General features: G+C 38.3%; 1 protein-coding gene across 1 annotated transcript in view; it reads left to right on the top strand.

The window, feature by feature from the left end:
* The window catches only part of MEI4 (meiotic double-stranded break formation protein 4), a 125,259-nt gene that overhangs the window by 68,835 nt on the left and 43,681 nt on the right, over positions 1-12,743 (top strand). Inside the window, exon 3 of the mRNA XM_010972876.3 lies at positions 9,270-9,401. Within this exon, the coding sequence (XP_010971178.2) occupies positions 9,270-9,401 (132 nt within the window). The remainder of the gene's footprint in view (positions 1-9,269; positions 9,402-12,743) is intronic.

Raw genomic sequence — 12,743 nt, 5'->3', positions numbered from 1 at the left:
TTTTAATTATTATAGCTTTAATTTTGCTGTGTCCTATTCTTTAGAATCATAGCATTTTCATAAATAATCTTCTACCTCATAGGGAATCTAAACACATCCAATTATTTTTAAAAATGTCATTTTATGTAATTAATTTCAGCAGTAACTTTTACTCTAACCGATGTAACGTATTTACTTTTGTAGTATTTGTGTTTTCATATGAGTGAGAGCCTTTGAAAATTGTTTTCTGTGATTTATTTTCCATTGAGTTTGGATTGCTTACCTTCACTCTTGTTGCACTGAAATTTTAAGATCTTTGTAGGACAGCGTCTGTCCCACAGCACAAACTGGCACTGCTCAGATCCTGGGGAGCCAGGGGAGCAGCAGGGCCACTCACGCTGGTTTCAGTAAAGCCTTGGTTAGTCCCAGGTCTCAATTCTCTGTGCATTTCTTCCTCTAAGTTGCTTGCCTACTTAGAATGGAATGGTCACTTCCATTCTGATAATCCAGATTTATATTACTAGTGTTGGTTTATAGTACTGAATACTTTGGTTATTTCAAAGTTTTATAGGTATGCTTATAGCATTTATGGAAAGAGGATTTTCATTCCTGTTTATTTCCCCAGCTTGCCTAAAGTAACATCCCCTAGAATATTTCTTTCTTGTTCCAAATAGACTTTGGTTTTCTTGCTTTATACAATTAATACATATTAACTACAGAATAAGAGGAAAATAAGAGGGGTAGCAAAGTATAAGGTTAGATGCTTCAGAAAATAGGGAACTCCTATTAGTGCGTCGTCCCACCTGTCCCTGTGCACGAGTGTCTTTTCCCTTATGGCTCAGCTTGCTTCCAGTGCTGCTCTGCTAACAGACATTGAAGTGCACACTCCAGCAATTGTGGCCTGAATTCAGTGTGGTAATAACACCCTTATCAAAATATGGCAAGTGGTTGAACATTTTCCATGAAAGCTCTGGGGGCTTTCAGATTTGTTATGCCTGCATGAGAGACTGGGATGTAAGACCTGTAGGTATACAAAGGTTTACAGCACCAGCGGATTCTAATTCTGTTGTTTATTTGATCTAACTGTGAACAAATTACTTATTGTCTCTAGACTGTGTCCCTATTATTTAGATTGAGATTATACCTCCTCACAGGGTCGTTTGGAGGATTAAATGATATATAATCACTAAGCATTGTACATAATGCAACATAAAAGCTTAATAAATTGTAGTGTATTTTTACTGATATTATTTTCTGCTATTCTGTTGCCTCGTTATCCTGTTTTACTTTACTGGCAGCAGAGATAATAGGCATTCAAGTTAGAAAAACAAAAATCTGAATCTAGCCCTAGACTCTGCCACTCACCATGTCACCATAACATTTCTGAGTCTCAATTGCTTCCTTTTTCAAATACTTTCAGAAATGGAGAATCCGTTATCAGTGTTGATGGGATGCTAGATGGAGTATCCCAGCTCTTCTGCCTAAATTCCTAGGTGGAAGGAACCAGCATAATTCTGTAGACATTTTTAGTTGGTTTAACTTAGTTTCCTTCATTAGCAGAATTATCCGGCTAGATATCATAGAAATAGAAAGCATGGTTCAGCGTTCTAATGCACACCCAAGACAGTCCTTCCACATAACCAATCTCTACCACTTGTCCAGTTACTCAGTGGTAATTACATACCTTTGATCTCAAACTGTTTTCTTTAAATTTGTTTCACAGAATTATAGTTGTAAACTTGCTAGCATTAACCTGTTTTCTCTTATTCTTTTGTGAAGTGTGATTTGCTGTATCTCTTATTAGCAGATGCATGTACATCTTTAAACAGAAGTCAGTGACTCAAGGATACAAAACCTTTGATTAAATGAGAAGGCACATGGTTTCTACAGCCTCCTACATCCTTTTGAGCATATAAAATGCCATGTTTTATTATTATTTACTTTTGACTTCCTTTCAAATGTCACACAGTCCCCAATGATAAGGAAATGAAATTTTGTTTGGTTAATCTACCACCTTTGAGAAGTTGGTCATAAATAAGCAAGATCCACTCTGCATATAGGCAGATGGCTGTTTTAAAGTTTATTGGGTAGGGCCCCGGAGCTTTCCAGATTCTCAGTCACGTTCATTTGAACAAGTCATTTCTGAAAATGACAAAGTCTAACAGAAATCACTGCCTGTCCCATGGGACCAAGTCTACAGAAGACATCTTCTGGAAATATGAGGACCTTTACAAAGGTGCCACTGGTAACAGCCTTTTGGGGGCTTTTGGATTCTTCTGGACATTAATTGTCCTTAGCTTCTACCTGGTTAAGTGTTTAACAGATTAGAAAAAGATATTTTAAGTTCCTATGGTTATAATTCTTGTTTTCAACAGGTTATAGGACTTTAAGTAGACATAACTTTTCATATATCTCCATTTCACTTCACTTATTTGGGACCAGTTATTACAGCCTAAAGAGTGCATTTGAATCTTGGTTTTGCTACCACAGCACTAACTGTCTCTCCCAGTACTGCATAATTTAAATTTTGATTTGCAGGATTTTGTTTAAATTATTCATTAAAAACATGACCAAAGGCCTGAATTCCGTGGGGTGATGTTAGGGGAGCCCCTCCAGTTATAATCCACACTCTTTATGTGCAGTTCATTAACCCAGCCTGAAACTCACGGGGCCCCTGTTGTATGCTCAAGAAATCCTAAAGGCTTGCTCAGAGCCTTTGTTGAAATCGTGTATTCTATGTCTGGGACTTCTTTTGACTGAGTATAGCAACGCTATCATAATAGGACAGGAATTAAGGTCAGGCATTCTTTGTTAATTGATGCATTTTCCTAATGGACTCTGTATGCTTCTTATCATATGCATCTTATGCTTTAGTTATCAAAAGTTTTCTGCGTGGTAATGTCCTAGAATGTCTCAGTATCCATACATATTATTCTGTAAATTGAGACATCTATTTTCACATTCTCTAAAATCCATGTATCACTTGCCCATTTCCATTCCTTTAGTGCCTTTTGTGATTTCTCCACAGTTGTCATGAATATATTATCAGTCACATCTACAAGTACCTTGTGTACTTTAGGATAAAATCCTTTACACTTTGAGTTCAGCACAAGTAGTGTAGTTCTCACGTACTCTTCATTGAATCTGTACCTCTAATTCTGGTTTACGTTACCTTTTGTTTATAGTATTTTTATTATCTCCAGATTGAAGAGCATCCCTTTGAATGGGAGAAATGAAAAGTAAATGCATAATTCTTTCTTTGTCATGTGTGAGCTCTAAGCACCATGTTTACATAATGAGACGGCTCCCATCTTTGTCCTCCTTGCCCTAAACCTCATCGACCGTTCGCTTGCCCTTTGATGTTTTAAACCTCTTGCTTCATATTGAAGCTCCATGATACACGAGGCATCTTAGTGTCGTCACACAGTGTGACTTTGCCCCTCCCACCTATTTTCCGAGCAGCCAGCTGACCCTTACCCGTGTGCTTAACTCTTCCTCTGGGCTCCCACCTGCTTCACGGCAGGGATTCAAGGATGTATGGATGGTTTCGTCTCAAATTAGTAGCGCTTCTAGAGCACTGTCCTCACATTCTGGTCCCAGTAAGCATATTTTGTGCCATGTCCCTGTCTGGCAGGTGTGGGAACTGAGTGCCTGTCTTACTTTCTTCTGCTTGCTTCCCTCATTGTCAGCCTTCCCAGTTTCTTACTGTCTCCTCAAAACTGCGGTCCTGCTATTCACATCAGGACCACACCCACATACAAGACAGTATTACATATATATTTCACTTGTATTTTGAAGAAATTAAGGGGAAAATAATCTTTTATATTTATCCAAACAGTTACCATTTTTGATGCCCTTCAGTTCTTCCTGAAGATTCAAATTTTCCACTAGTATCATTTCTACTAAGCATAAAAATCATTTCTCTTAGCAATTCTTACACTATGACCCTGTTGGTTATGCGTTTTCTTAATTATATTCTTTTTCTGAAAATATGTTTTACCTTCATTCTTGAAGAATGTTTCTTGGATATAGAATGATGGGTTGATGTTTCTTTACCTGTTAGCATTTTAATGATATTAATCTGGTCTCTTCTACCCACCATAGTTTCTGATGGGACGTTCAGAGTTACGTGAATTATGTTCCCTGTATATAAGGTGTCATTTTTCTGTGACTACTCTCAGGTCTGTCTCTTAATCCATGGTTTCAGAATTTGGCTCTGATAATGCCTAGGCTTTTTTTTCTTTTCATATTTATTGCTTGGGGTTCAATGCAATTCTTAAATGTGTACATTCAGCCTTTCAGCAAATTCAGGGAGTTTTCAGCCATTATTTCTTTGAACATGTTCTTCCTGTTCTGTCCTATTTCTCCTTCTAGATTCCAGTCACACTTACGACCTGTGCATATTGTCCCACGTGTCCCTGAGATTCTCTTCATTCCTTAGATGGCACAGGTTCTGTTGGCCTATATTCAAGTATACAGACTCTTTCCTCAGTCACCTTCATCCTATTCCTGAGCTCATCCATCTTGAATTTTTATTTCACATACTTTTCGATCTCTATTTTGTTTTTTTAATATTTTCTCTTTCTCTACTGGTAATTTGTATCTCTTTGGTGAGTGCTAGCATTAAGCACAGTTCTAAAATTTTTCTTAAAATCCCATTTGATAAACCACACCACAGAATCAGGGTTGCTGCTGCTTCTGCCATGACCGAGGCAGCACAGAGATGGAAGTCTCCAAAGCTGCCAGTCTCAGAACGATGGCACTTCCGTCATCTTCAGGAACCTCCTGAATCAGGAGGACTTCTGCCATAGCTGTTCCAGAATCCTGCTGCGTCTGCTGCAAACTGTATTATCATTCAGAAGGGATGCCCTGCAATCTGCCTTTCACCCAAGTACTTCTGGTTCTGTCTTACACAAGATCAACCAATTGCAAAAATTTAAACTATATCCAGAACCCTCTCTTTGAAAAAGAGAGTTTTAGAAATAGAGTTTTAGCCTCTTTAGCACTAGAAGCATGAAGAATGTTTAAATGGATATTCCAGCCTATCCTCTGATAATTCGATATGCATATGTGCCCTTTTGCCCATAATCAAACTTTCCCCAGATCTCAATAGCAACAACAGTGTGCTGTGAAAACATAATGCACCAGTGCTCTGCAGAAACAAAAATCCATGGACCTCTCCTCAAAAGGAAGAATTTGAAGTCTTGATTGTTTCATGTGATGTGATTTCATGTGATCATGTGATAATCATGCCCCTGCTAGTCCAGTCACAATTCTAGTTTGATACCCTGTAATTCATGGACTAAGCTATAAAGTCCACCACTGCCAAAATAACTCACACATACACACACAAAGAAAAAATAACCCATCATGACCTTCAGTTCTACAGCTGGTTGTAAGTCCATAATTGTATTGACTTTCTTCCTCCACTGGCAATCACATTCTCTCTTTGTCCTCAGCCAGAACCTCACTTAGTTGATTTACCCAGATTTTCATTCCTGAAAGATCTGACCTTCTGTTCATCTTGCCTCATGAAACTGTATTTACTTCTACCACTCGGACGTGTTAGTAATACAGGGCAGTCCCGGGCTTCCAGAGGTAGTCTTCCCTGCTATCGCTGTGCTGTAAATCCTCGTTTTCCTCCGTCACTGAGATCAGTTGTGCCAGCCAGCACAGGAACCCCTTTTTGTCATTGGTATAATGGCATGAGGAAATCCGTACAGCCAGGTGGAAATCTCTGCTTCCAGTTCATGAAACCATTCTTGGGTCCTTTGATAAGAAACCGTTTTCACATGGTTACGTAGACCTCTAAACTAGAATCCAGTGTCACAAGGATGGGAAGAACACTTTGCCAAGAAATCATTAGGTGTAATATTGAGAGTTCCTGATCTTACTTTCATACCTTGGCTTCTGAACCCATGTATTCCTGCTCTGGGAGAAAGGGCATCACATATGGGTCACTGGTTTAGAATGTAAGTTTCCTATTACTCATCCTTATAAGAAGCAGTATTCTAGTTGGAAGTAACTGCTCAAGGAAAATTTACTTCTGCGTTTAGTTCCTGCTTGATCCCAGTTTTTTAATGCAGGGCAACTACTTAATGATGAATATTGCTTGTATACCCGACTTTAGGTAACACCCAGTTCAGATGAGCAGCTCTGGGCATATATAGTCGCTTGGTGTCCCACAATCAGGCAGTCACTCAGTCTCTACTGTGGCCAAATAGCATAAGCAAAGAGATTTCTTTTTTTCCTATAAAGAATAATATTTACTTATAAATAAAAGAATGACTTTCTCCCCAAACCCAAGCACTCACCTTTGTGATTATCTCCTTAGGGCCAGCTACAGGCCTCACAGAGTGTACTGATTAGCTCCAGGAATGTTGGCTTTTACTGGTCGCAGGGGTCACATGGCAGAGTTTCTTGTTTCCCAACTTAGACCAGTTAGAGACTTTTTATATGCTACTCTGGGCCCTTCTCAAAGTTCACAGCTTTATGATTTCTCAGTATGTGCATCCAAGTGGAAAATTAAATGGGTATATGTTACCTTCAATATCCACAAAGGCCCATCAAATGTATCTTTTTATTAGTGATAGGAAACACATACTAACACAACATGTTCTTCACTTTGAGGGGTGGGCAGTATTCCAACATGTATCAGATCCAGAAACTTCCCACTTAGATCAGGCACCTGAATTCTGGGGTTCGTTCGCTGGAATGCATGTACTGTACCAGGGCCTTCAAAATCTCGGCCATATCAACGTGATATCTTCAGTACAGTTTACCAGCAATGATGTCCTGTGAAATGTTTCAGTGACCAGAATCACATGGAGTAATGATGGCTATGTCAGCTGACATAGCCTTAAATAGGACAGGAAAAGTATCCTGCTGGCAAGTGACAGGGGCAAGGAACTACATCTGGAATAATAGCACTGTGTAATTGGAAGCACCGCTGACTAATTTTACAGTAATTCACTACCATTCTCCAAGATCCTTTTACTTTCCGCACAGGTCAAGTAGGCAGATTTATTGGGCATGTGGTAGGAATGTCCACCCCTGAGTATTTCAAGACTTTAATGCAGCACTGAGTTCTGTGACTCCTCCAGGTGAATATATAGATCCAAACACCTTCGGGAAGACTAAGTTGACAGGAATTACTTTCTAAACCAGTGAGTCACCAAGATAACATCCTGCTGCTTCTACTAGGATTAAGAACTTGAAAACGTACGAAGCCTCAGAACCGCCTGCAGGATAAGCCAGGACCACGCCCCCTCCGCCGCAATCGCACCAGTGTACGCGGGCCGCGCGCCCGCCTTCTCTCCCGTAGTGCCCTTCCAAATCACTTTCTCAAAAGAGTACTCTTGTTGGCAGAATTTAGCTCATATTCAAAATCCTAGCTGCGGAGGAATCTGGGGAAATTTCTTTCTAGCTCCCCAGTCTCTGAAATACAGAAGATGTGCCAGAGCAACAAATGAGGGTACCGGTGTCGAGCAAGCCCTTCCGTGGTTTCCACCGCAGTTGCCTCACGTGTAATGTAAGTCCTGGCCTCCACGTCAGCCTCTCTCAAAAAGCCCCATTGCATTTACAAAAGGGCAAGAGTCAATTACAGTGTAAGGAATAGCAGGGGCCATTTTTCTAATCATATTCACAGAATTTTAAAGTCAGCTTAATGGCTATGTACTTCGTCTTTGCTTTCACGTGAACTTCAGTCATCCTGGGAAGACAGTCATAGTTTATGGCTATTTTATGGGAGAGCTCTTTGTGACGAACTTTCCTTCTCATAATGCCCTCTAAAAGGACTGCATTAACTCTAGACAAATAGATCTTATTTCTAGCACTTAACTTCTCAAGGGTCAATGGATGAAACATATAACCTTCAATGCTTTTACATTAGTATCCTACATTGTAACATTTAACACTCACTGAGCGCTTACTAGGTCCCCGGCACTGGGTTCAGCATTTTTGCTGTTGACTTAATACGCACAACAGCTCTGTGTGGTGGGTGCTGTCACACTCACTGTTTTGCAGATGTGTAAGCCAAGACATGAAAGGGTAAGTTATTAGTAGAAGTTAATAAGCAGTGGAGCTGGAATTTGGCTTGAGCACCCCTGGGCTCGAGTCTGCAACCTAACCTCGTCACTACCTTCATTTCATTCCTACTCTCTGAAGTCCCTTTTATTGTAATTTTTTTTTCCTCTTTAAGTTATCCGCTACAGAATTAAATATTGAAAAAAGTAAGTAAACAACTAAACCACCAGTGAAACAATACTCAAGAGAAGTTTTTCAGAGCTTAGATAAGAGAACTCTTTCTTTCAGGTACAAACAAAAAAGTTGTAAAAAATCTGAAATTTAATAAGGGGTACTGGAGAGTTACGAAAAGTGTGTGTCAGCCATTACATTATTAAGAAGTAACAGTGATAAATAAGTATGATTTTCTGTGACAATAAATTGACGTGGTCTTAGTTTTAAATTGATAAGTTGATTTAGAAAATGGTTATTAGCAGCTAGTTATGCATGTCCAGATTTATAACAGAAATTTCTTTTGACGTCAATAATCTGTTTACTTCCTTATTGTCATTGATTCACTTTTAATGAAATTTAATGAATTTAATGGAATTTAATGAAATTCCAGAGATGAGCCACGCCCTCCTTAATGTGATTAATAATCAAATGGCCTTTCTCCTAATAACTATATGGGATATAGTTTATTGTCTCCCACTGTCTTTTTAAATTTATTTCATGATGGGTAGTTTTGCTGCCTCTACATGAAAATTCAGAGGTCTGCACTTTTTTCCCCTCATGCTACAGCATCTCTCTTTTGACTTGTGGAGAATAGAGAAGTCCCACCAGAGTAGAGGTGGGACGCGGGGCGCACCAGTAGCTCTCCCCAAAGAGACATCTTCAAACTTCTCCCTCTTACCCTTTTTCTCTCTCTCTATCTCCATATCTGTATTTAGTGGGTAAGGGCTTGAGAGTCTTGTTTTCTCATCTCCTTTATTCGTTCTGTACGTAGTCTGTTATCTACATGATACTATCTTTTGGTCCTTCAGCTAAAGCTTCCATTTTAGCACCTTGTCACACATTTCAAAATATTAACTGTTGTAAAATGTCATTGCTTATATTATTACAGTCTGTCTGTTTCACAACTTTGCTTGAGACTGACCCAGAATCATGCTGACACTTTCTGTACTCCCCGCAGCGTGGGGCTCAGTAGTAAATCTTAGGAAATGCCCATTAAATAGATTTTGACCTGACTTGATAGAAAGTTGAAACCTACTCATTTTGATCTTCAGTTTCAGGTGCAGCATTACGTCTCTCAGAGTCTGGTAACCCTGGGAAGATGCAGCTTGTTGAGAAAATCTATAATTTCTCTGCTTCTGTCAGAAGTAAACAGCTTCACTGACGATCTGGGCTCCATCAATCAGGTACACACAACTTGAAACTGTAACTTTGATTTATAGTTGATACAGCTGTAGGCTTTTCCTTCCCTTTCTCCTCCCCTCTGCTCTTGCCAGGCTGATATTTTAGCCATTACCTTATTTCTAACGTTTGGGAATACTGTTTCTGCCTGCTGAAATTACAGAAAGATATTGTCAGAAAACAGTTTTCAAAATAATGCCATTTTATCATCCTTACTGGTGTATATATGCCAAAGGTGTCACCGGTGACGGCAAAGGAATGCCAAAGGAATGAATGGCCTTAAACCTCTCCAAGCAGGCAGTGTGTTCCTAAAGCAAAACAGTGAGAGGAAAGTGAATGGGAGAGGATGCTAAATGCAGAAGAGCATCTGACCAGTGCTCCTTAGTCCTGATTGCCCCCGAGAATCACCTAGCTAACTTTAAATGTCCCGTTGCCAGATCATATGCCAGTCCCATCAAAGAGCAGTCTCTGGGGTTAAGACACAGGTATTGGTATTTCTTGTTAAAGCTCTCCAGGTGATTCCAGCGTGCAGCCAAGGTTGAAAAGAATGCTCTAAGCCATTTTTTTCTGTGCAAAGTCTTATATCACTGCTGACAAGTATGTCTAAGGAACAGAAGTCATTCTCATGTTTATATGACACTGGCATATATGTGTTAACTTTGTCAACTCATTTGATGTTATTATTGCTGTTGTGGTAAATTAAGCACAATTAAAGGAAATCAGAGACAGAAATGTTTTGTTAAAGAGGAAAAAATATATGTCTATAGTATTAAATAGCTTTTAACCAAGTTCTTATACCGAAGTTCTCAACATTTTATGACATAGTCCAAAATATTATATAATCTAATTGAATTCAGTGATGTGGTAAATCATCCAGTCAGCGGTTTTTCAAGTGACTACTAAATAGTGAACCCTTGTAAGAACTCTGTTAGATATATTTTTAAAAAGTAAGTGTTACTGATCGCAAGGAGCTGAAAATCCATTTGGGAAAGAAGTAAGGTACGTTTACTAATTGAAAGCAGTGAAGTGTTAAAATGCATGGTGCTGCTTGTAGCATCTCTGAGATCAAGGAATTGATCAAGTTAGGTTGGAAGTCCCTAAGAAGACTTCATGGAAAAGGAACAACTTAAAAAATGGATTCAAGTTGAAAAAAAACAAAGAATACATAATGTAGAGGGACTGGCTGTTATTTTTAATAGGAACAACTTGAAAAATGGATTTGAATTGAAAAACAGAGGATATATAATGTAGAGGCACTGGGTGTTATTTTTAAAATGTATGCCCAGCACTCTGAGGAAACAAGGTGAGATCATGGCATTAAAAACAGGAAGCAATGTGAGAGATGAGTTTGATGGAATTAGATTTTTGTGGAGAAGAGCGAATTGCAGAAAAGAAATTTTTATTTAGTTTTTACAAAAAAAAACAATCTATGAAGTAGTTACACTTTTTGGCCTAGTTTGTAGGTAAAGAAATCAAATCTTGGAGCAGTTAAGCAATTTCACCAAGATTGTAGACAGGACATATGTTAAAAGCCATGATTCAAACCCAGGCGTTCTGATCATTAAGCCACTTTACAGTAACGGTAACAAACAACAAGAACTAATTTTTGGCAGGTAACATATGTTAACATGCTTTGCATGAATTGTCCCACTCAATCCTTTTAACAACCTTTTAAGATATTAATATTGTTGTTTAAAGACAAGGAAACCACTAGTTGGCATTATTAACAGTAGATAACTGAATTCACTCCAGCCAGTTTAAGCAGAAAAGAATGCATGAATAGCTATAGAATTGTTTGAGAAGAGACTCCAGGCCCTTCTTTCATGAGTGACTCCCATAACCACACAGCAGAATTTGCCTCTAGAGGAACTGCTGCCTTTGTCATCATGACCGGAACCTGCCTGCTGACTCAAGGAGCTACTACAGTCAGAGTCCAGCAAACAGTCCTGCCACAAAGCACAGCAGCCAGATTTAAACCCTGCGCTGTACCTGTCTCACTGTGGTTCTGTTTCAACTACAAAGTTTTTATGAGTGCATTCATTTCTAAATCAACTACACATTCAGAACCCTAGCAGCAAAAAAGTATAGAAAATGAAATTTTATGCTTTTTCAGCTTTTTTATTCTAAAAGGGTGGCTATGATGTAGCCAGTCCACAGTTTCATCACACATAAGGCTCAGAGATTCATGGTAGCAAGAGAACAGAGAAGAAGGGAATACAGGGCAAAGGGCATGAATGCAGGGAAGACATTTATTTGGGGCTCTCAATGCAATAAATCCTCGACAAGCAGCAATAGAAATAACCACTTGTATATAAGAGGTGTTATCCAAAGGACTCAAGGAAAGATTTAATGTGAAGGAGAGGAGAATCAGTGGAAAAATTAATACTGTAAAACTAAGAGATAGGAAAAATGATATCTCTGAGAAGAATTAGGTAACTAGGAAGCAATGCTTATTCTGTTTATTAACAGAATAAGTTGAGTTTGGATATACTGATTTCAGGACTATACTGAATACTGAAGTAATCTAAAAATAGGCAGATGGGAATATGAAATTAAAACTTGAGAGAAAGGAGAGGGGCATACATAAAAATTTGGGGGAAATCACTGTATGGCAATCATGAAATCATAATCAGAAAGAGAGCAGGGGGAAAGTACTGTGGAATGGGAGAGGCAGATGTACGAACAAGGAAAGAACAAAAGCTTTATTTTACTATTAGATGTTAGATGACTATTATGAATGTCAGGCTTAAATGGTTTAAGAATTTTATTAGATATAAACAGTAATATATATTTATTATATGTAATATGGATTATGTAGAAAATCTATAAATAAAATATAAATATGAAAGTCATACTATACATTTTATGACTTTCCAGTTTTGTGTCTCTTAGAGTATTTTGCTCCCCAGAATATTTGTCATACAGTGCATAGTTTTATCTTCTGCTTTCTCAGGTAACTATATCATGAGCACTTTTCAAATGATTTTAATTTTCTAAGAAAATGTGATTTTTAGTGGCTCAGTGGCATCTTATGATACTCACACTTTACTAGTCTTATTGTTGTACATATAGATCATTGCGCTATGCATTTTGACCTCTGATACAAAACTTAACATTAACCATTTTCTGAAACTGATTCATGGAGATTCATTTAAGAAGTTGATTTTATTGCATTAACTGCATTCAACTCTTAACTGGTGATTTACATCTCAGACTTGCATATTATGAAGATTTTTTGGAAAAGGCATAATAAAATGTCTGATTATTCTTTAAAAAATGCAATTTCTTGGAACTTATGAAAAAGAATTTAAAAAGTCATACAAATTTATTGTTCACAGAGTAGCCTT

This window comes from Camelus bactrianus, chromosome 8, assembly GCF_048773025.1.
Source record: "Camelus bactrianus isolate YW-2024 breed Bactrian camel chromosome 8, ASM4877302v1, whole genome shotgun sequence".
NCBI classification, from domain to species: Eukaryota; Metazoa; Chordata; class Mammalia; order Artiodactyla; family Camelidae; genus Camelus; species Camelus bactrianus.
This window is presented reverse-complemented; position numbering and strand designations above follow the sequence as displayed.